The 25,481-nt window shown below is 35.3% G+C and overlaps 1 protein-coding gene across 7 annotated transcripts in view; it reads right to left on the bottom strand.

Annotated features, from left to right (window-relative positions):
* Nucleotides 1-25,481, bottom strand: part of SUPT3H (SPT3 homolog, SAGA and STAGA complex component) — a 462,022-nt gene that overhangs the window by 111,297 nt on the left and 325,244 nt on the right. For all 7 annotated transcript variants that reach the window (XM_032649933.1, XM_032649935.1, XM_032649932.1 and 4 more), the window contains 5 exons: nucleotides 24,166-24,241; nucleotides 18,728-18,840; nucleotides 17,486-17,593; nucleotides 13,875-14,042; nucleotides 4,162-4,272 (listed from right to left, as the gene is read on the bottom strand). In XM_032649933.1, the coding sequence (XP_032505824.1) occupies nucleotides 4,162-4,272; nucleotides 13,875-14,042; nucleotides 17,486-17,593; nucleotides 18,728-18,840; nucleotides 24,166-24,241 (576 nt within the window). The remainder of the gene's footprint in view (nucleotides 1-4,161; nucleotides 4,273-13,874; nucleotides 14,043-17,485; nucleotides 17,594-18,727; nucleotides 18,841-24,165; nucleotides 24,242-25,481) is intronic.

The raw sequence follows: 25,481 nt of genomic DNA on the forward strand, positions 1-25,481 counted from the left end.
GGTTGGTGGTGGGGGGAATGGTTTCTATTTTAGTCCGTTTGTATCCTTATCTGAAACCTTTTAGAAAATATACTACAGCTACTAGTGCTATGATGACTTCCACTATTATTAATATAATACATTAAGAGCTTACCACTCAAGTTCATAGTACTCGTTGGATTCTATCATGAGGTAGGTTCTATTCTACCAGAGAGAGGTTAAGAAACTTCCTTACGCTACTTTGCTAGTAGGTGCAGAGCTGGGATCTGAATCTGGGCAATCTGGCTCTAGAATCAACAGTCTTAATCACCACACAATATAACCTCACGTAACGCCAACTACGATGAGTAAAAGGACAAGATAAGATGACAAGCATCAAAATGACTGAGGACACCCCCAGTTTGCATAAGTACTCTAAAGTAATGACTACACATCACAGACTGAAGCGATTTTCAGAATTATTTAGGAAAAAACAAATAATAAGCAAAAGGTAAACTAGTCTCTCTAAATGTTCTTTAGCATGTGTATATGGAGGATCAGGAATACAGGGGTGGGAACAGTTGCAAAAAAATCTAATGAAGAGCTTAATGTCAGGAAAATTACTTTAATCTTCTAGATATGATACTCCCTTCTGATCTTCTGCATAGGATTAAGAATAAATAAGAACACAGAAAAGAAATAAGTCATCGATTAAAACCAACATGCCAAAGACAGCATAGTTATAATTGGTTGAGTGGGGATGGGTAGTTTATAAGTGTCTCCATAGCCCTCAAATGAGTGGCAGGAAACTGATGTTTCCGCCATGAGGCCCCTTCTCTCTCCACTCCAGCAGCTACTCAGTGCAAAGCATTGTTTGTACTCTTTTCTCCCCCCCACCTAATGTGGCTTTAATTATTCCTTTCTTCTATCATTTCAACTAATTCCCAAGGGGAAGAACTCACTTCCAATTCTTTATACAATGAATTGTATTCCTGAATTTGATCATCGAAAGTCATACAGTAGAAGACAGAATGATGCCTCACCAAAAGCAAATTTTTCTTGGCTTATTGATTGAGGTTGGAATTCAGTTGCCATGTAACCTACTGGTTCAGTCATTTTAATTCTCCAAATCAATTTCAAATTATTGGGAATTAGCTATATATCAATCAAGTTACAGATATTCTAAATTAGACATCTCATTTATATATACATTAGACAAGCACTTGAGATTTAGAATGAAATGCTGCAAAGACAAAATCTCTGTTTCAAAAATGTAAACTAGTTGTTCATGGTCATTTTAGTTTACAAAGGAAATTTTATACTGGAGGTAAGTTAGCTCAGCCTTTCTGTATAAAAATTCAGTCTCAGTCTATGATTGCTATAGACACAGCCCACATGCCTCCTCTCAGGAGCCGCAGCTCAAAGCCTAGGAAGCAAAGTGTCCCCAGTGCAGCATAAAGTATCGTCTCAGGGAGTGGGTACCAGGGAACTCAGCATCAGCATCTCCCCAGCATCAGGAGCACCTCCTTTTAGCACTGAAGGTAGGAGGGATCCAGGACAGGTGTTCACACTGTTAACATACACAGTCTGCAAATCTATTCTACTTTAAAGAGAATTTAAAAGGCAGATTTAAGTATTGTAATATATACCAAGAAACTGTGTCTGCCTCATCCTACTACTCATGACATAAAATGGAATAGGTATATTCGGCCCTGTAGGCTGGGCATATTCTTATAACTCCAGGTAACGGAGTAGACCTTTCAAGGTGGGTCCTTTCCGAGGAGTGATGAAAACTCAGTGTCCTTCTGTGGTGGAGTTCTTTCTCATCTGCTGTTGATTTTGCTCGTCTGCTCTGGTAGCAGCTAAGTGAACCTTCAAGACCATGGCTTATTTGTTCTATTTGCCAGATCTGTTTAAACTAAGCATTTTAAAATTGCATAATTAGTTTTAAAAACCATATTGGTTATATGTTTGTTAGACAAAAATTAGCTTAAACTGTATCCGAATATATATATTCTGAATATTTCAAGTATATTTCCTGACCATATACTACAATCTTAGATTATAAAAGCAATAATACATGAGTAATAGAGCATCAGGTTAGACATGGAAGAATGAATAAACATGTACATGTACACACACACACACACACACACACACACACACACACACGTCATCAACCAAGATGGTTCTCAAGTGATCTGTCCAGTCTTTTTAAAAATAAAAGAACTTGACCACTGCCACCACTTCCTTTTGAGGAAACATCACAGACTTCATGATTAGGAGATTTTCCCCTTACATTAGATATATTTTCCTTTATTTAATTTTATCCATTACTTTTATTTACCATTTTCGGTTATTTCTCAAAAATCCTGTTTCCCCTTGCTACTCTTTAATTACTTCTAGATATTATCGACTCTGTCTTTTTCTTCTCTCTCTGCTCCACTGCCTCAGCCTATTAGTCATTATTTGGCTCGTATCTATGGATTTGATATCTTTAATCCTTTGTTATAAATTGGTTCTTTCAACTTCAGTTGGTTCTTAAATTTTTCCAATCATCTCATATTTTTCTAAATTTCATCTCTTTTGGCTTATTGCTTTATATAGCCTCACCTGTCATGCAGGAAAAAATAAAACAAGAGATACTGATTTCATTGTTTTCAATTGTAATAATCTAAAACCATTCATGCAAAAGGATATATTGCTTAATCAGCAACATGATTAATATAAATAAGATAAATCACGTTCTTATAATATATGACAAATTTAAGACATTAATCAGAAGTAAAAATAATTGTCACCATTACAAAAAGCTTCTAGAGACATATATAAAAAGCTTTGACACATTCTTGCTGTCACACGAGAATGCATACAATTAACAATAACAATGAAAACAAAGAATGGTAAGAAGGCATTCTCTTTAACTGAAACATAAGAAAAAAGGAGATGTTATAATTTAGAAGAAATCATAACTCCTATCAACAGATAACAGTAAAATCCACTCTTAGGAAAAAACACGTATTATTTTATGTACATATGTATGTGTAATATTATACATATATATTCTGCTTTAGTATGTTAAAGCAGATGTGAGTCCAAAAAAAAACCAAACAGGGCTTCCCTGGTAGCGCAGTGGTTGAGAATCCGCCTGCCAACGCAGGGGACACGGGTTTGAGCCCTGGTCCGGGAAGACCCCACATGCCGCGGAGCAACTAAGCCCATGTGCCACAACTACTGAGCCTGCGCTCTAGAGCCCGTGAGCCACAACTAATGAAGCCCGTGTGTCTAGAGCCCGTGCTCCACAACAAGAGAAGCCACCGCAATGAGAAGCCCGCACACCACAACAAAGAGTAGCCCCCGTTCGCTGCAACTAGAGAAAGCCCGTGTGCAGCAACTGAGACCCAATGCAGACAAAAAAATAAAAAAAAAAAACAAAAAAACAAACAAATGGTAAATTCTACTGTTCGTTAGTCATAAATCAAACCTAACTTTCTGAAAATCAAACCAATTCCTTATAAACAGAGAAGGACTTGGAGAAAGTTATACTGACATGAATAAAGTTTTTTTAAAAAAGGGCCACAAGATGAGCACTTAATTAAAACACACACACACACAGACACACACACATGGACACACACACTTTCTTTAGGCTGTTGAAATATAAAGTCTTTAATTCTCCATTAAAAGAAAAACAAAACAAACCTTGATTATAAGCTTTAAAACCATTTGAAGATGTGGAAGACTGTCTGCCTTTCAGCCTACTTCAAAGCCAGTAAAGAAATCATTTCTTCTTCTTCCAACTCAAAGTATGTTTAGGAGCAGAACATCTGATAGAAGTGGTATTGCCAATCTAACCAATTTTAAAATATAAAGTGTTTCTAGCAATATTTGGATACATATAATTTGACAAAAAAAGTTTTATAAACCTAAGCTTTAAAAAATAGAAAATATAAGCCCCAACAAAAAAAGCATAATTTGTAATTGAAAGAAAATAATATTTTGTAGAAAAAAAGTTGTCCTTCCAAAAAGAGACAAAAATGACTAACTTTTATTTCCCAAGAGAATTATGCCACTTTTATACAACAAAATTACAGTCACCACAAATTGCTTTCAACAATTCCACTGCTGCTTCATTTGACCACTTGAAAATCAAAATTCTTTCAGATTATAAATATAACTTTTTATAACTCTGTTATTACGTACTGTGAATGGGGAAAGGGGGCCAATCTTGTGGCCGTAGCGTCGAACGGCCTCTCTGATGTGGCAGGGCTGGATGGCATCGCTGTGAGCCTCAACACCACAGGCCGCAGTGCTCTGCGACAGAAAAACACATAAATTGTTACTAAATCAAAAACACACAACAGAACTACAGTGTATAAAATATGAAAATAAACTTTCATAAAATGGACGGTTTTTTCCCTTAGGATGCACATCATTGCTGCCATATACTACATCTAAAAAAAAATTCCATTAACAAATCAAAGATGACTTTTACATGACCCCTTCCTAGCAGACCAACCAAATGCAATTTTTATGCCCCCAATATTTCACCTAGGCCTACATGTCAAGGTACAGAAGAATAGCCACTTGCGTGCAGATGAAAAGTGTCATAGGGGTTTGCTGAAAGAACCACAGGAAACTGTTTTTTTAAAAAACATTTAAACATTTATTATTATAAATGTTTCTTGGGAGCCTGTTGGACATATTTCTGAAATAACCTGAGGGTCATCAATTTTAAAATTAAAAATGTAAAATTGCTATATATTTATTTATAATACTGTGGATCATCATAAAAGATCATTTCAACTTGGTTCCTAGTTTTCTAGGTATCCTCCATGCAGAAACAAAATAAAACAAAAACTTTCTATTTTAATCTGTCTCATCTGTAAAAGGCAGGTTTGAAAGTACAAAGAAACACAAGAAACAGAAAGATTATTTGCAATAAGACTATGGATATCAACTCAAGAAATGTGTGCAACATGATTTAAAAAAAATAAAATAGGGGCATTATAGTCTCATGATTCAGTTGTAGGCTCTGGCTTCCCAAATACCTGGGTCCAGATCCCAGTCATATCAGATACCAGTTCTCTCAAGTTATGTAGTATCTCTGCACTTTAGTTTCCTCATCTGTAAACTGGATAATAATTATAATTGCTCTATAGGGTTGCTGTGAAAATTAAATGAGTTGATATGTGTAAACCACTTAGAACGGTGCCTGACACATGTTAGCTATTAACAACATTAGGCTATTATTTACATTAAAAATGGAACCTCCATGTTCTTGAAATGATAAGCTAATTTACTTAAAAGTGCAGTGGATACCAGATGCCAGGTCATCAACATTAAAGAATCAAGAGAAAGAAATAGTAGCCTGTGTGTTACTATAACTCTGGTCTAGAGGTACCACTCTCAGAATTCCTTATAGGAGTATATCTAGTACAACCTCTAGGGATAGCAATTTGGCAAATCTTATCAAAATGAAAAAACACAACCCTTTTTGACCCAATAATTTCACCTCTAAGAATTTATCCTACGGACACATTACACGGTACAAAATAATAGATAGATAGGTAGATATTCACCGCTGTGCTATCTGAATCCATGAAGCAAATGTTCATCAACGAGAGAACAATGAAGTCAATTATGATACATTCATTCAATGCAACAGAAACCAAAGCAACACCAAAAAGAATGAAGCAGTTCCATACATATTCCTATGGAGCTATCTCTAAGATACAATGTTTGAAAAAATACTAGGTGACCAACTGGATAACTATGTTAACCAGCTGTTTTTTAAAGAAAAGCTGAACATTATATGCTCATTTAAGCTTAGAATATTTCCACAAAGGTACCCCAAAAATCAGTAACAGTGCTTATCTCTTGTAGTATAGATGGGTGTCTGGAGGACATGGGTTAGAGGAAATATTTTTCACTGTATATCCTTCTGTACCTTTTAAATATACTTTTTGTGCTTCTTCTATTATAAACTAGTAAAATAATTGTAAAAATTCCTATGAAGAGCATCAGCTAATTATCCAAGCTGAACCTGAAATAAGACTTAAAATATAAAACAAAACAGATCTTGATTATTTTTATTATTTTAACAAGATTTGAAATAAGCCAGATAGTAATTTACTCTAGGCTATCTTTCTCAATTTCATTCCAACAATACCCTAAATAACATATCAGCTATGCCCACAATAACAAGGATTAAGTTATCTTAACCCCTCACTTTGGCACTCATATAGAAGTGCACACACAGTTTTTTCTTTTTCTCTTTCTTTCTTTTTTTTAAAATTGTGCTTTCCTGATTCTCATCCCAAATACTTTGTTTCAGTTGGAACATATTAGAATAAATGCAATTATCAGGTACACAGTAAGGCTAAAGACTCTTCTGTTAAGTCCACTTGGCTCCAAGATGTGAATATGACTAATACAGACTCATTATCTGCTAGGGATAACAAATACTTGTAAAGTTGGGGCATTCTACTCATTTGTGGAAATGAATGCAAATAATTAGCTGGATTTGGAATCTAAAGTTAAGTTTTCCAGTGGAAACACAAAAGGGGGACATCAAGAGGGTCAATAACCTGCAGACTAGGTGGGTGGAGAGTCCTTCCAGCACATTCTTCTGTGGAAGCTCCTTTCTGCTTGAAAATTGGATTTATTTTTCATTTCTTTTCTCCATGGCCAATGGAGAGTCTACTCTTCCTCTACTTTCCCCAATAAATTTGGTTCTGGTATAGAACATTTTGGTCAAAATCTCTCAGAACCTCTGGCATGGCGATCCAATGGGACTTGAGAACACTGAAGTAGGAAGCATAAGTTAGAAACTACTTGTGGTTGCTATTTGTAAGATGTGGTAACACGTAAGCCAGGCCTGTTTGCATCATGTTATAGCTACTAAAAAGAAGCTAACCTACATAAAAATAAAAAGATTCACTTTTGTGAAAAATGTCATTAAAATTTCTATCTTGCCAGTTTCAGGTTTACCTGCTATAATTAAGCAACTGCAAACATCAGCATAAGTTACTATGTGCACTTCTACACTTTCCTGATTTGCCTATTGAGTTCTTCGGAAGGAAATCTTTAAATCTGAAATGTTGTATTCGCGGTATGGTTTCTACCGCAATAAGTATCTTCTCATTTCTGTAAATATCTAGTCCCTCACCAAGGTACTCGAAATCTGTTTAAATTCAAAATTCATATTAAGTTTAGAATTTTTACTTCAGCAGTGACTTCATAAATCTTGTAATAGTCTTCAAAATTGTTACAGGATTAGCGTTAAATTTGTGTATTTGCTACCTAATATAAAAATATTATATGTTATAAATACATATAAAGAATATTATATTTATGTACCAATTCAGCTTTCTCATTCTGCTTGTGCCCACATTATAGAATATTCTTTAAGTTTTCAAAAATGAAACCCACATGTTTGATAAAATACTGAGTGCTGTTGTCTATAGTGTGTTTGTCAAAATCTCTGTGGGGACTAAACTCTTTATTTCCTAAAGTCAAGTACAAGTACAAGGTGCTTCATAAAGTTCTTCATATGTCAGGTACTCTTCCTCTTGGCTGCATTCATACTCCATTCTTGTATTCTTCCATTTCATTTTTATTTATGTCTTTTTATTCAGAAACTGTTGCTGGGTATTGGAAGCTGAAGTATCATATAGAGTCCTCCATGCTTCCCACATTTGAGTATTGTCCCTCTGCTTGTACTTGCTGGCTTGTATTGAATAAAATTCCCCAACAGCTTGAACTCTCAACTGTGGTACAAGAAGTTACATTGAAACTTTGGTTGCCCCAGGATGTCTTACAAAAGTCTGTACCTCTCCTGACTCTTTTCTTCTGAACTTAAGAGTTGTTGGGAAGAAACAGCTTTTAAAGAAATTTTATCCTTTCTCAGCCTTCCCCTTGCCGGTAATCTAATATTTAAGAAGGACCTGGAATCTCAGATAATTGCCTCTTATTCTTTTCACATCCATAATGGTGGACTAGATCTTTTGTTAAACTTGAAACATTAGATTTTACAGAGGAGTAATACGTATCTCAGGTTAGAGCAAGTGAAAGGTTAGTAGCACTATTACTGACTTCTGTCACTCACCGACCACATGGGTTGATGTATGACTTCTTTCTCCTCACTCTTGTACATAGAGCTCTCTCAGTGCTTTGTGTCTATAGAGGATTTCTTTTCAGATGAAGTTGGGCCATTCTTTGGCCAAAGGCTATAGTATAATACAGTTAATTTTCTCATTTCAAAACTTAATTGAGATGTTAAATTTGTCATTCTATATAACTAGGAAGAGATTTTTGTTTTAACTAAGGAAATTAAAACTAAAAAAGGTATTGAAGAGAAGACAAGAAAGAATCACCAAATTCAAGGATTCATAATTATAAAATTTAGAAAAAAACACACTATATTATCTATTCTAAACTTCCCCAACTCATTCCCTACGTTATAGATGAGAGAGTGAAGATAAGGGACACTCCCATGATTAAAATGATAGTATTAAGATATGGTTATACATCAAATCCCTTGGCTTCTAGTACACATAGCTAGTATATAATAGAGGCTTTATTATTTTACGTAGAATGAACTGTACCATGTTACCAACATAGCTGAGGTTTCCAGTGAGTAAAGATCAAAATATAGCAAGAGCTTGAACGTAGAAAGATGTGGATGAGTAAATAGAGAAAAAATTAATTATTTTATGTATGCATAATAACCAGGTTAATTACAACTTCCTACATACTTTGTAAAGAAAATCCACTGAAGAGGTCTTTTAGGTAACATTTTATTAGCCTAGTTTTATTTATTGAATGAGTTGGAGAGCACTACAGCTGAAAATCTTTAAAACTACTTTATAATATAGAAGTTCCTTATAGTTCAGAGTTTCCCTTTATAAATAATCAGTGAGCTCTGTCATTTTGAAAACAAAAGGGGGAGTTCAGATGTGAGGATGAAATTTAAATCTGCTTACTATCAGTTATAAAATTATATCTTGGCATAGCTCCACTACTAGTAATGGCAAATGGTTCCTATTGTGCCAACGAACTTGTAGATAAAAGTAGAAAGTTTGGACAAATTATAAAAAACAAGTATCTGAAAGCAAAAGAGACCGATCTAACACAGGCAGAAACTGAAAGGCGGCGTACCTATATTTAGAAGAAGGGAATGGCTGTGGGTTGAGTTTTCTGTTTTTACTGTTTTAGCCCAAGGGTAGGCTCCAGTCAGTATAGGGAGGACATGACCTTAGAGGCATGAAGAACTATAGGCCAGAGTTCAGGGCAACCATAGTATGTGTAAAGTGAAAAAGAAAATCCCAAAAAGGACAGAATCAAAGAAGGGAAGCTCCAAATTCAGTGTATAAATTTTACCCAGTCTTTGACTAACCTCTTAACTATTCCTTTGTGGTACCAAATCCAAAAAACCCAGGTAATCAGCTAAAGTTAAGTGAAGTGAAGAGAGAATCTAGCTGCTGAAGAGGAATTTAAGTTTGGACTTTAGAGTTCAATCTAGAAGAGTAAACTGCCTGCTTAACACACATACGCACACACCACCACCACCACCAACTCTCTTCATAGGAATATAACAGAATCTGAAATCGCTACAATATATTACTCACAATGTCCAGGATATAACTTAAAATTACTAGACATGCAACAATACAAGAAACTGTGACGTATACTCAATGGAGACTAAAATAATCCAGGTATTTAATTTATCATACAAGGATTTTAAAGCAGCTATTATGAAATAAAATAAACTTGTAATAAATCATAAAAAATAATAGCACAGGGAGATCAGCTCGGTGCTTTGTGACCACCTGGGGGGGTGGGATAGGGAGGGTGGGAGATGCAAGAGGGAACAGATATGGGAACACATGTATATGTATAACTGATTCAGTTTGTTATAAAGCAGAAACTAACACACCACTGTAAAGCAATTATACCCCAATAAAGATGTTAAAAAAAATAAATAGTAGAAAAATGTAAACTACAAAAAGAAATCAAAAGGAAATTATACAACTATAAAATAAAATATCAGAACTAAGACATTACTGGATGAGTGTTAAGATTGAAGCTGACAGTAGATAGAGTTTGGAACATAAAGGAAGATCAATAGAAGTTATCCAATCTGAAGAACAGAGAGAAAAGATTGAAAGAGAAATTAAACAGAGCTTCAGGAATATGTGGAACAATATCCGAGTAACTAATGAATATGTACTTGGAGTCTCAGAAGGGGAGAAGAGGGAGCATGAGGCAGACAAAATATCTTAAGAAATAATTGCTGATAATCCCCCCCAAATTTAAAAACATTTCATTTTCAAGAAGCTCAGTGAACCCTAAGCAGAATAAATACAAAAGAAAACCATTTCTATGGATATCATGGCCAAACTGCTGAAAACCAAAAATAAAGATACAATTTTGAAAGCATCCAGAGAAAAGTAACACATTACGTACACAGAAACAAAACTACAAAATCTACTGACGTGATTAAAAGAAAAAGGATGCTAGAAAACAGTGGAATGATATAATTAAAGTACTGAAAATGAAACTGCCAATCCAGAATTCTATAGCCAGGGAAAATATATTCCAGAAATGAAGGAAAAGTAAAGATATTTTCAGAAAAATGAAAATTAAGAGAAACCACTACCAGCCAGCATGTGCTATAACAAGTGCTAAATAAAATTTAGTAGAACAAAAAAGGAAAATGATATCAGAAGGAAAGTCTGATCATCAAAAAGAAATAGAGGGACAGTGGAAACAGTAAATGTTAAAGTCATTTGATTACTTAAGGCAAAAATAGTGTTATGGTTTATAACATGTCAACGTAAGATGTATATCAACTATAGCATAAAGAACAAGACTAAAGTAGATAAACCTATATAAATACAAAACTCTTACATTTCATGTGAGTAAAACAGTACAATAACGACTCTAAGTACATTGAACATTTAAGGGTCTCTATTGTAGTCCTTAGCATAACCACTAAAAAATGATGCAGAGATATCACTAAGAAATCAGTAGATACATTAAAATGGATTTCTAAAGGAGTGTATAATTAAACCCAAAAGAAGATAGGAAAGAAAAACAGAAAAAAAAAATAGAGAAAACAAGTAGCAAAATAGCTGACCTAAATCCAAACCATGTCAATACACACATTAAGCATCACAGATTTAAAGACTAAAATTAAAAGATACAGAAAGAAAGGAAAAAGAAGAAGCAACAATTTTTTGTTTACAAGAGATGTACTTTACATATTAAAGATACAGCTTTACTGAAAGGAAATGGAGAGAAAAACATGTATCATTTAAATAGCATAAGAAGGCTGGAATAGCTACATTAATCAGATAAAACAGTTCAAGATGGATAGTATTGCCAGTGATGAAAAGAGAGATTTCATAAAGATAAGTAAATGGAGAGATATGCCATGTTCATGGATTATAAGACTTGGTATTGTGAAGACATTTATATCCTCAAATTGATGTAAGATTTCAATCCAATCCCATTCAAAATCCCACTAGGCTTTTCCTTTTTCTTTCTCTCTTTCTATATATCCCTCTCTTTCTTTCTTTTTCTGGGTAGAAACTAAATTTTAATTCTAAAATTTACATAGAAATGCAAGGATACAACATATCCATATTAAACCTGAAAAATAAAGTTTGAGGACCTACACTACCTGACTTTGAGACCTCCTATAAGCTACAGTGATCAAGGCAGATGACAATGACAAAAGAACTGACAAGTCAATAAAACAAAATCAAAATCCTAGAAATAAATCGACACAGATAAACGGTCATTTGAATTTCAACAAAGCCACCAAAGCAATCCAATGGGAGAAAAGAGTCTTCAACAAATGGTTCTGCAATAACTAGATATATGTAAAAAAGCGAACATGGCCTCAACTCATAAAAGACACAAAACTTAATCTGACTCGGTTAATGGAACTTAACATAAAAGGTAAAGCTAAAAAGCTTCCAGAAGAAAACACAGGAGAACATCATCATGAATTGGGAGTAGCCAAAGCTTTCTTAGACAGAACACAGAAAACAATAAACAAAAGAAAAAGTTGGATAAATTAGACTTCATTAGAAGTTCAAAACTTCTGCTCAACAAAATACACCATTAAGACAATGAACAGGTGAACTACAAACAGAGAGAAAATATGTGAAAAACACATATTTGACATAGGATTGTTATACAGAATATATAAAGAACTCCTACAAATTGTAACAAGAGACAACCCTACCTCAAGAATGTTGTGTAAAATATTTGAAGAGGCTCCTCCTTGAGGAAGATATATGAATGGCCAATCGGCACATGAAAAAATGCTCAGCATTATCAGTCACCAGGAAAATACAAACTCAAACTAGAGTGAATTATTATTAAATATCCATCAGTATGGTTAAAAGTAAAAACAATGACAACACCAAATGTTGATGAGCATGTGGAGCAACTGAAATTCTCATATATTGCTAAGAAAGTATAAAATGATACAACCATTTGGGAAAAAAATTCTTGCAGTTTCTTTAAAAACTGAACACGTAGCTACTCTATGACCCGGTAATTTCATTCCTAGCTATCTACCGAAGAGAAATGAAAGCATTTGTCCATAAAGACTTGTACAATAATGCTTATAAAAGGTTTATTCATAATACCTCAAAAACTGGAAATAGCCTAGGTGTCCACCAAAAATGAGAATGAGTAAACAGATATATACAAGCAACTTACTCATCAATAAGAAAGAATAAATTATACTTATACTGAAAAACATAAACTTCAAAAATGTCCTGAAAGAAATTTCACACAAAAGAGCATACATACTATATCCTCTTTATATGAGGTTCTAGAATGGAAAAAACTAATGTATGATGAAAAAAAACAGAACAGTGTTTGCCTTTCTGAGGATGGTGACAGGATTGTCTGGAGGAGGTATGAAGGAACTTTCTGAACTGATGGTAATGTTTTTTATCTTGAGAGGGGATTAGAAAACAACAAATTTATACATTTGTCAAAATTCATCAAATGGTATACTTAAGAATTGAGTGGTATACTGAATATAAATGTTACCTTTAAAAAAAAGGAACCATAAACAAATTATACATAATGAAGTGTTTAGGAATGAAAAGTAAGCTGATGTATGCAGCGTACTTTTCAATGTATTAAAAAAAATGAACAGATGGATGGATTAAAGAACAACTGGATGCATATATATAGTAAATGCAAATATAGTAAATATATAGTTAATATATTAAATATAGTAAAATGTTAACTGTAGGCTTCCCTGGTGGCACAGGGATTAAGAATCCGCCTGCCAATGCAGGGGACATGGGTTTGAGCCATGGTCCGGGAAGATCCCACATGCCACGGAGCAACTAAGCCCGTGCGCCACAAGTACTGAGCCTGTACTCTAGAGCCTGTGAGCCACAACTACTGGGCCCACGTGCCACAACTACTGAAGCCTGCACACCTAGAGCCCGTGCTCCGCAATAAGAAGCCCGCGCACCGCAACGAAGAGTAGCCCCCCACTCGCCGCAACTAGAGGAAGCCCGAGTGCAGCAACGAAGACCCAACACAGCCAAAAGTAAATAAAAAAACAAACAAAACAAAACAAAAACAACACATTGAGATACCACTACTCAAAAAAAAATACCTTAAAAAATGTTAATTGTAGAATCTAGATGGCAGATGTATGGTATTCGCTCTACAATTCTTTTAACTATTTTGTGTTTGAAAATTTTTATATTAGAAAAACTCAATTATCTTGCTATAAACTGGTTGCTTCTAAAAATCAGATTTATGAGAAAAATAGAACACATTTTCCATACTCAACAAGACCTCTCCATTCTGCACCAAAAAAGAAAAAAGAAAGGAAAAAAAAAAGAAAAAGAAAAAATATCACTGACCTTTTTTCTCTTCCTTTGTTTGGTTTTAGCTGAGTCTTGTCCAGCACTCCCATTCCCTAGGGATCCTGATGTGGTTCTCCCTGAGAGCTGTGATCCAGATGATGGAGCGCTCGGTGTAGGAGGAGGTGTGTTCTCAGGAGAGTCTGGGTAGGACCTTAGGCAAGACCCCTGTCCAAAGAGATGTGGCTTTGAAATCAAGAAACCAGAACTTCTACTAACATTTGAGTTTGTTTAACATCTCATGAATTCAGTAATATTTGAAAGTTATAAAAACACAGTTTATTATTATCCAGTCCACAGAAATGATGCCACCATCTTACCCCTAAGGTTCTAAATATATTAATTTTTAACCTGTCTGATCATTTAGATAAAAATCAGGATTCCTCAGATACAGCTTCCAAAATTCCTGCTGATTTTGTCAAATAGAGATATTTTTACTGAGAAGTTTTGTCAGTGTTTCAAACTTACTCAAAAGGAAGTTCTAAACTTTCCCCCCAAACAGGATGCCTTGCAGATATCCTTTGTAACATGGTGACCAGCCTTCGCCTAGTAACTCAAACTCAGTGCTTTAGGGTCACTGTAGATAGATCTCTAGCTCCTCCGACACCTAGTTCCTTCCTTCATTCCGAATATGCCTCCTATCTATCTGCTTTCTTTGGTTATGACTGCAAGTCTGTTCTCTCTTCCATGTGGAAGCACTTCAAATATTGAAGACTGTTTATTTCACAGCCTCTTCTCTTCTATAGGTCAAACACCTCAAGTTCCTTTCACCACTTATTATGAGACATGCTTTCAGGTTCCTCCTCCCGCCCATTACTCTCCTTTAGACATCCTTCACTTTGTCAATATCCATCCTATAGGATGGTGCCTAAACATTGGAACAAAACAAAAAACATTTTCTTTTCAGTAACATCACAATGTTGGCTCCTAAGAAATATACAGGCAAATAAAAGTTTCTAAGTCTTTTTCATGTATGGTATTGTTAATTCTACATTATCCTCATACAATCTGCTGGCCTACAATTCTCTGTAATGTATTTTAAAAATTATGTTAGGCTTGGTAAAATGTTTTGCTGAAATTCAGATATTGTTTTCAATAGCATTTCTTTGATCTTCTTGCCTAGAAACATCAAAGAAGGAATAGACCGAATGTGGCATGAGTTGTTCTTAGAAAAAACAAGGTAACTCCTAGAGATCATTGCTTCCAGTATATGAACCATATATTAGAAAACAAAATCTAGAAAATTAACTCAAATTAAAATTAACCTTGATAATCTGAGAAACCCAAGCTTAACTAGCTCAGTTCCTTATATAGTTAGTATTCAAGAACGATAATTATTAAAATAGAATACACTGTGTGAACTCCATGCCTTGAGTTTCCAATTCCAAGCTACTGTACATAGCACCTCCATCTGGATCTTCTTAAAATACCCTTTTGAATTCATCAACCTTTAGCCAAGAAACTTTCAATTCTTCCTTAATAACTCTAAGCGTCTAAGGCCTTCATTTTCTAATCTAACTCCCCACCACCCCTTCTCAGTGAATTCTTGGCTTGAATATTTTAATCACAGTTTCTTCCCCCCAGCACAATTACACTTATGCTGCCTCTGAGGCCTAGAGTATTTTCCCCACTTTTACCATCTCATAAAAGTCTTATTTTTCCTTCAACACTCAACTTCCTCTCTGAAGTCTTCTTTCATGGTAATTAGGGAGTTGTTTTTAATCTCTGAAATTTCTGTCTACGCCACTCATTTGGAAATTAGTACATACAATCTTGAATTGTTTGTTTGCTCGTTAATTTACTTCCTTGGTTGTTTTACAGAATGTTCTATCTCCCTAAATACAGATATCAGTCTCAGAGCCCCCATTTGTACCTAATTTGGTAAAGTCCTTAAAGCAGGCCCTTGATAGTGGTTGCTGATTTGCAATGTTGATGTGTAAGATTCCTTCTCTAGAGTGGCCATTCTTTTTGTGTCGTGTCAGGTAATAAAGGGCAGAAAGACTTCCAGTCTCTCCGAATGTTCATTCTGACCACCAGTCACGTTGAAGGAGGGGTGTCTGGCAAGTCAGGGAAAAGCTTGAGGCTTGTACTAACATATTTAGCCAGGATACTTCCTGACACTCATGCTCCCACCTCCCAGAGAGCCCAGGAAATTCAGCACACATAAGCCATCTTTCTTAACGGCTGGGTAGCTGGGAATAGCAGCTGTGGTTGCTGAGCAGTTGCCCAGGGCAGCTTGGCCACCCTGGAGAACCGAGAAAGTGGGAGGGACATAAAGAGTTTTCCTAGCCACGTAAGCAATCCCTTGAAGGTTAAGGGAAAACTAGGCTTGTTATGTTCACTGTAAATTTCTTCAATTAGAAATGTTACAACGAATTTGTCTGATGTTAATGAAAAGCATACTTATACACATATTCATAAAGTGAACATGTATCAAAGACAGTTTAAAGGGTGTTCTTTGACATCATAATTTGGGTTTGTAACATAAAGAAAACAAATAGTGTTTAATCAACTGGGTAAGCTTTAGGGACTTTTAAAGTATATTCGCTGATAATAATGTATGACCTTTTCCAAGACAAAAATGGATTTTTAATGAGCATAAACATTTTAATTCCTACTTAAGTTCTAAGCCAATCTGGTTCTACAAGGGGCATAAAAAGATGTCAAACTTTTGGCATGTAATAAGATATAGGTATATATCTTTATATATTTTATATGTATCCTAGAGCAGAGATATACCTAAATTTGGAGTTTACTGGGTTCACAGATCCCTTGTATCTGCAGAATGGTTTCAGAAGGTCTCTCAACACCCTGAAATTGTGTACAAAATCTGCAAATGTCTTTATGGAGAAAGGATTTACAGTTTTCTTCAGATTCTTTGAATGGCTTAGCCATTTTCAGGTTATATGTTTCACCCAACTTGATCCAAAGTTCACTTCACAATTATACATGCAGATGTTAACCTAACCTCCTTGCTGCCTTCTCTATGGTCATTAGGTTGAATTATATGAAACTGATGTTTATGTTAGTAAAAACAAAGTCAAATTATTGGCAAATTCATTAAATAGATATTACATTTCTGGTTTTTAGGCACATGCTGCTTAAAGAGAATATTTTTTATGCCCCAAATGACACACAGTTATTACACAAAGTCTTAAAGTTGGCAAGATGACTTACAGGTGGGGATCCCAGCAACATAAAGGGAATCAGAAAGGATGTGATTATCATGTGATAGGGCCAATTGAAACACAAGGATAAATGGAGCCATGCTTCTTTAAATCATGTTTAGAGATAAATCAATAACTGGAAAGTAAAACTATCAATAAATGCCAGGAATTATTATTACACAAATAATAATAATTCTCTCATCTTTGAAGCAAAAGGAAATAACTTTTCTCAATGTCATTCAATTACCTAAACCAGGTGTTTTAGGGCCAGATTGTTAGGGCCTGGTACATAGTACGTATTTGTTTGAATGCTGAATGTATTAAGATTCTTTGACTGAAGGCTATATATTCCTACACAATCTTTTTCTTAGAACTACATGTAAATACCAGACGTGAGAAAAAAATCCACAGATGGGTCAGAGACAGATTTTTTTTAATACTTACCTCAGCAGAGCTGTGATACTGAATGAAGGTGGCAGAAATGGCATGGCTGAAGGGGTCTCCTGCCTTGGTTACCATGTCCTGCCTCACAAGAAGAGCCAGATCCACTAACTAGAAGATCAGAGCAATGAAACTAAAGTCACACAAATGGAAATAATCATCAGTGTCACTGAAATGGCAAAGCTAAAAGCAATATATCCCAAACGTTATTGATAATACTGTCTGCCTAAAAATCTGTATTGTGGACATGAACATATGCTTTCATTGGCTGGTAAATGGACCTACCCATGAACATAAATGATATATTCTGACCTCCTAGTGGAGTGGTTCTCAAAGTTTGTAATCACTAGGGAAACATTTTATTTAATTTTTAAAATTAATTAATTAATTTATTTTTGGCTTAGTCAGGTCTTAGTTGCAGCCCGCGGGATCTTTCACGGCGGCGGGGGCTTCTCTCTAGTTGTGGTGCATGGGCTCCAGAGTGCACAGGCTCAGTAGTTGCGGCATGCAGGCTCTCTAGTTGTGGTGCCAGGGCTCTCTAGTTGTGGTGTGTGGGCTCCAGAGCACATGGGCTCTGTAGTTGTGGCACAGGTGCTTAGTTGCCCCGTGGCATGTGGGATCTTAGTTCCCCAACCAGGGATCGAACCTGTGTCCCGTGCACTGGAAGGCAGATTCTAAACCACTGGACCACCAGGGAAAACCTGGGAAACACTTTAAAATACATATTTCTGGGTTCCAAGCTCCAAGATTGTAATTCAGTAGGTCTGCTCTGGGGTGTAGCTGAGAAATTTACATTTTAAACAAGAACCAAGGAGATGCTGATGCTTGTAGTCTAAGAACCATGCTCTGAGAAACTAGAGGGCAGTGATTCCAGACTCAGATTTTGGTAAGCACTCAGTAGCTTGTACATTTCTAGAAAGCTGCTTTTCAAAGCTCAAAAATAATCTCTAAACAAGAGAGATGTGTACTTAGAATTCAGTGTTGAGGAAAAGTATGCAAGTATTCCATTTCTGGTTTGGCTAAAGTTGCAAGAAACAGTCACTTTTAGCCTAACACCCACCGGGGCTGAGGATGCAAAGAAACATAACTGAACTAAATTTTAGAAAATGATGAGATTATCATAGGAGAGAACTCATGGCTGTTCTCATTCCTGGTAGAGCAGCAGGTGGAAGAAGAATTGATGATGGACAGGGATAGGGAGAAAGGAGCTATATATGGACTGATACAACAGATTAGAATTCTTACCTGTGCCACAGTTTCGTACGCTAAATATGCTAAAATTTCCATAGCGACAACATTGGGCTTTATCTCCAAACTGCTGCAGTCCAACCAGTCTCGAAATTTGGAGGCTTTTTTGGCTAGCCATTAGAAAAAAAAGTATAGAAAATTTAGCTTTGGAAGTGTTTTAATACTGCATATTACTATCACAGAATGAAAAACATTTCTATTGAAAATTGCATAGGAAAAACAATGCATATAATATGCGACGTTTTTGAACTTATATTCTAGCCCCCCAAAATCCCTTATACATTTGCGTCTTTAGTATCTCTGCTACATAACACTGTATACTAAACCACTTAATGTTTAGCACTTCTTACAATGTGTCAGAATAAGTTATCATTGGCCATAGCTTATGTTCTAACAATAGTCAGAGAATTACTTGCTTGATGTAACTTTAATTTATTCTTGTGGAAAGAAAATCCTGCAAGAAAGAACCTGTGATAAAAAAGGAACATATAGAAATTGTATTTTTAATACCTTTCAAAATGTATCTATTACTTGAAGAGGCTCAAAGTTGTGAATTTAGACTTAAATAGAATAAACTGATATCTGGCCTGATCTAAATCTGTGGTTACATTTTCCTGATTGCAAAGATGTCCATATTCTTAAGCCTGACTCTCACAACCACCCAGACTGATTCCAACCTACCTTTATATTATTCCCTATTAAAATGTCACCGGCCTTGAGTATAATCCTCTGTGTTCACCACTGCATGGGATTCTCTATCACTCTGTTTCACTCATACGAATCCTGCCCATACAAGCCAAAGGTATACATCCTCAACTCTAGTCATTTACTGAACACTTATATCATCAGAGATCCTTTTGTGTCTGCTTATAATTTCTCAAGCCACATTACAAGTTTTTTGTGGACCAACACCATGCGTCACGTCTCTCTGCACACCTAACAGTACCAAGCACATATGGAACCTTCTGGTAAATATCTCTAAACCACCACAGTGCTAAGCAGAATCTAACTTGACATAGGTCCTTCATTAGATATTACTAATTTAACTAGTGACCCAGAGGGAAAAGATTGATGGTGAAGATTTTATCATATCTATAACATAATCATCTTTTTAAAAATCCAATGATTATTCTTTTGATTAATCTGGTCCCACAGGTCTATAAAACACTTAACAGTAACTCCAAGCATGATGTTTTGATCCTTATAGATAAAGTCTTCATGGATTCCACATACAGAAGAGTTTTCTGTGAAATAAATCACAGGAGACATTAAGTCCTGCTATCGAAGCACATATCCAAAGCTGTCAGCTGTGGCAGAATTATGATAATCCCGCTTAAAGCTATCTCCCTAAAGTAACCAATCTTCCCAGTGCTCTCTGACATGCAACATTCCATCTAACTAGTAAGCTGCAATAGCTCACAAACACTTGGTTAACATCTGTGGGATACTTCTGAAGTTCAAGTCAACAGCAGCAATTTGGCAAGATCAGTAAAACGTACCCTGTTCACTTCTCCCTTTGCAGACAGCAACGTGGAAACAGGTATTTTGTGACTGTGCTCTAAACACTTTATTTTAAAAGTAAGGGAAAGAAGAGTTCTTGGTATTCTGTCAGATCTGCCTACCTAAGCAACAGAATCATCAGCTTTCTCACTAGGTCTTACGTACTGAGAATGCAGAGGTGAGGACCATGGGTCCACCATGGTATCCCAGCACCCAGAATAGTGCCTGACATTAGCACACTCACCATAAATATTTCTAGAAGGAAGAAATGAATGAATGAATGAATAAATGAAAGATATTCCTTTAATAAAAGGGTAGGGTCCAAACTTTTCCATACATCAAAAAAGATGCATAAGACCACTTGGGTTACTACTATGCCAGCAGTCTTCCAGGTGAGGGTTCTCTGAGCTAATTCCCTCCCTGTCACGTGGAGGACTGTTTCAGAGATGGACCTTTCCAGGGTGACGCTGGTTCCAAAAAGAAGAGGCACAGATACTCTTAGTTATGATAGTTTGTTTTCACCAGAAGTAAGGGGGCATGAAACTGAATGAGTTCCTTTTCCTTCACCCCTCTTCTCAATATATCAGGAGAAAGGGTAATCCTGGAAATTGATCAACAGTCTAAATAGAATCCTGACCAAAGGTCAAAAATTCCTGGGATTATCCTCTTTCTGACACAACCTGAGTTTTCAGCCTGTGCTGGAAATAAAACTACTTTACTTAATAATTTCATATGGAAATTTAAGGTTGTCAATTCTCATACACTTTATCTTTCTCATCAGTGATCAATGGCAAAATTCAGGTTCCTCTCAATATTCCATCCTCTCATCCCTGCACACTATTTAATTATTTCTACCACATCCCTTCTTGCCAGCCTTTCCATTCCTGATCCTTCCCGCAAAGCCCTCTGTAATGCTCATTCCACTTCGAAGAAAACCTTCTGCAACTTCTATCTCTTCACAATCACTGTTCCTTGAATAAATCGAAAATAACCTTCCTCAGAGGGCATGGTTTTCCCTGGAAACTTCTATAGTAGGGGCTCCTTCTTTCTTTTCTTTTATACATATTTATTGATCGGCTACTGATTGCCAGCCTGTTCATTTCCCCATATACCCGAGGGTATATCTTCATTCTCTTTCTTTCTCCCACAGGGAAAACATTAAACAAGTAGACATCAGATTTCTAACCAACGACAGAGGCTAAAAGACAATGGAATCATGTTTTAACCAATAACTATTAATGTACAATTTCCTACTTAACTAAACTATCATTTAAGTATGAGGGCAAAATAAAGCCATTTTTAAGACAAAAATGAGTGCTTTAAGCACTTACGGAGGCTTGGGAAAAACAAAATTAGACTGAGAAGGGAAGTTTAGTTACAGGAATACCTAACAGATACTGTGGGTTTGGTTCCAGACCACCACAATAAATCAAATATTGCAATAAAGTGAGTTACACATATTTTTTGGTTTTCCAGTGCATATAAAAGCTATATATACACTATACTGTAGTCTACTAAGTGTAAAATAACATTATGTCTAAAAAAATAGCTTAATTAAAAATAATCCTGTTTGAAAAAAAAAATAATCTTGTTTGAAAAATGGCACCAATAGACTTGCTTGATGCAGGGTTGCCACAAACCTTCAATTCCTAAAAAAAACACACTATCTGTGAAGCACAATAAAGCAAAGAGCAATAAAACGAGGTATGCCTGTAGTTACCAACTTAAAAAATTTTAAGTCAGGGTGTACTTTAGAAAAATTAAGGAGAGCAACTAAAATAACAGCAACAGAATATATAATATACAAACTGGTTGATGAAAAATGGAATGAAGAAAACCCAATCAATCCAAAGAAAAGGAAGAAAACCCAATCAATCCAAAGAAAAGGAGGAAAACCAAATAAAAAAGCACAGTAAATTGAAAACAAAATAAGACAGCATATATAAACCCAAATGTGTAAGTATTTAAATACATATAAATTAAACTCATCAATTGAAATACAAAGAGACTCCCAGATTAACTGAAAAGAAAATTTAGGTATTTGTTTACAAAATCCACACATAAAACAACAGGTTGAAAGGACTGGAAACAGGTTTATCAAATTATAACTAAATTAAAGCTTTGTGAATTAATATCAGATTTTAAAAGACTTTAAGGGAAATGACTATCTGACTTACGTAAATGTAAAAACAAAACACTGGTGAACATGATCAGTGTCCTGGTTTTACAACTTACCCTCAGCCTATAAAGTTATAGACATGTTATTTTAAAGTGCACCAGTAGTCTCAACTAATGAGTGCTATGATCAGATATTTAAAAAGACACAAATGGCTGGATCACAATTCCTATATCTTGGTAATCTATCAGGTAAGGAATGCAAAGAGTCTGGTTCTGGAATTGCTGACCCCCTTGGACTGAGCATTCCCAACGACAGTATTGTGGCATATAAAAAAACAGATTCTTCCACAAAGGTTTCATGATGAAGCACTTATGGGTACCAAATAAAGAAATATTTTTAAATGCCCAAATCCCTCTTCTTTAAAGAAAAAAAACCTACGCATAAGATACTCTTTATACTACAATTATTTTATACAGAAATGGAATGTATTAATTTTTACTCTACTAAGTTATGAATCAAAAAATTGTTATAAAAATCAGATTTTTAAACAAAAGATGTATTAGGATGCATCAATGACTACATGTTTTAGTGTGAAATAGCACTTCTGTTCCTTTAAATAAATTAAATTTAAAATATGATTTAAAAAAATAGTTCAATAGCACCAAATGTTACTTTATAAAATGGAGATTTATGCTTATAAAAGACTTGAATGCCATTTTTAAACCTAAAATTTACAATACAAAAACCTCTCATTTGCTGAAATTGCCATGATCTGAAGTGTCATTTACTTAATGCTTCACAGATGTATGATGCCAAATTGTTAGTCAGGCTGCAAAGTATATTTAGTTAGGGAAAAAAAATCTTCCCAAACATGTTTTCCTATATTTTACTGACATTTACATGAGGCAGTACTTGAAATGTGTCATTTATTTGCACTTTATGATCTATAAATGAAGCTCTCATTTTCTTTTTCCAAATCAAATACATTGTTATTGTGACCACATAATAGCTTTTCGTTTAAAGACACCATTGTGTCCATGATCCCCCAGATTAGGGTCATGTGCTACTTTGTCATATTTTTAACTGGACTTTTCATCACACTTACGCTTTGACCATCACCCCGAGAGTCTTAGTCATCACTGAACTGTTGCTGTAAGGATGTTTTGTACACAATCTAGCCCACTATTTATCAAGAGCCTTTATTCTTAGTAAGCTGTGTGCAGGGGTGGGACAGCACTCATTTTGCCATAGGTACAAGAGCGTGGACTAACGAATTTGCTAACGTGGAATGCACGCCACAGCAGGAGCTTACAGACAAAGATGGAAGAGACTGTTTATGTTGGTATGTTCTATTGTGGTAATATGAGAATGTACACATGAAGGGAAAGTTTGGTATTTATTACTATTAGGGGTTTTTAAATGTCATGACTATACTACTACAGTCCATTATGGGTCAAGTACAATCAGCAATGCTAGTGTAAAAATGACTAAGAAACCAAAAAAGAAATTTAAATGGGAATATTACCAAAATTGGAATTTTTCTGACTAAAAGTAATGTGAATAATTAACGTGGCTCTCTGTGTATTACCAGCACCCTTAAAAACCTCTTAACACTATTAACTGCAAAACAGCAGAGTGGGGTAAAACCTTTTATAGGCTCCCCTACAATGCAGAGGCTGTTTCCATAATAGTTACAACTATGCATATATGTATTAAACTCACCAATTTCTAAGGAACACAGATGTTGCTGTACTTTAGTGTATCTGTAACACATAATCTCAAAAGTATAATGAAGCAAAGTTAAATGCTTACTTACAGAAACTTAACTGTCGACTTTCACAGAATTCTGCATATTGAGCTGAATCCATAATTCGAGTTTGTCTTTCTGCTCTCTAATAGATAAAAATAAAAAGACACACAATTTTTAAAGCAAGTAGACTTTTATGTTTTCACAGCTAAAACCCAGAACTGAAGTTCCATTTCCTTTTCTTACTCTAGGTGAATAGTTTAGTACCACCATAAATACCATGAAACATAAAATTATGATAACAGTAGTTTTGAAGCTTGTTTCTCTTGGAAATAAAGTTTTAAAACCATTTTCCAGTCCTCTGTTATTTTTATTACAGTGGAAGAAAAAACTAAAGGACCTCACTTCTTAAGACTGTGCACTTCTAAATTTTCTTTAACTGTACCACACTCTTGAAGAAAAAGAAAACTGTGAGGTGTAACAAATCAAACAGAAAATTTGTTATGAACTCTTATTGCCTATCCGCCTTAAAGCTGGGATTTTTCAATGTTAAAATAGGAGTCAACGAATGGAATCCATATATTTCCCCTCAGTTAGAACATAGAGCCAGAGCTAACAAATCCATATTTTAAATTGCAAAGAAAATAAAGAAAAAGGTAAACACAACACAAATCCTTTAATCGGAGTCCAGGTATGATTCACAGTTTGGTATAGTTTCATTCGTGGGTTTTTGGATTCAGTATAGCAGATGTTTGCTGCTTCATTGTCCCACAAGAGGTAGGATAATTATAATTCACCCATAGTTTGGTGGGAAAGAATATGACCGCTTCCGCTTCCTTGGCAAGGGAAGCATTTTGAAATGAGACAGGCTGGTACTTCTTGGAATGAGTTTCTGGCCAGTAAAGGAAAAAAAATTCCCTGAGATTTAAAATTTTTTTCTGCTTTGGAAGGACTTTCAGCAAGTTTTCTTTATCACAGTTGGTGGAATACATAAGCACCACTTCTAACGTCTACGGATCTTTTTGTATTTTTTTAAAACTGAAATTATTCTTTTTCATCTTGTTTGATTTGGGTGAGTAGACAATTTAATTCCAATGATCTATCAGTTGAATGAATAATGGCACACTAGCTGCAGCTCCATAGAGAAAAGATAGATGGGGGGTGGGAATTAAGGCAAAATTTACTAACTACTATGGTTCCTTCTAAGATCACTGATTATTTTTTCCCTTCCTTCTCTCCCCTCCACCTTTTCCTTCCTAACCTCCTCCACACATATTCACAAACACATATATGTGTTGACACAAACCCAGACTTCTCCTGTTTATTTATTCTCTAGGTTCAAGTACCCTTTTTGAACACGTACAAGTAAATATTACTCCCACACA

Source organism: Phocoena sinus, chromosome 11 (genome assembly GCF_008692025.1).
Source record: "Phocoena sinus isolate mPhoSin1 chromosome 11, mPhoSin1.pri, whole genome shotgun sequence".
Lineage (NCBI taxonomy): Eukaryota > Metazoa > Chordata > Mammalia > Artiodactyla > Phocoenidae > Phocoena > Phocoena sinus.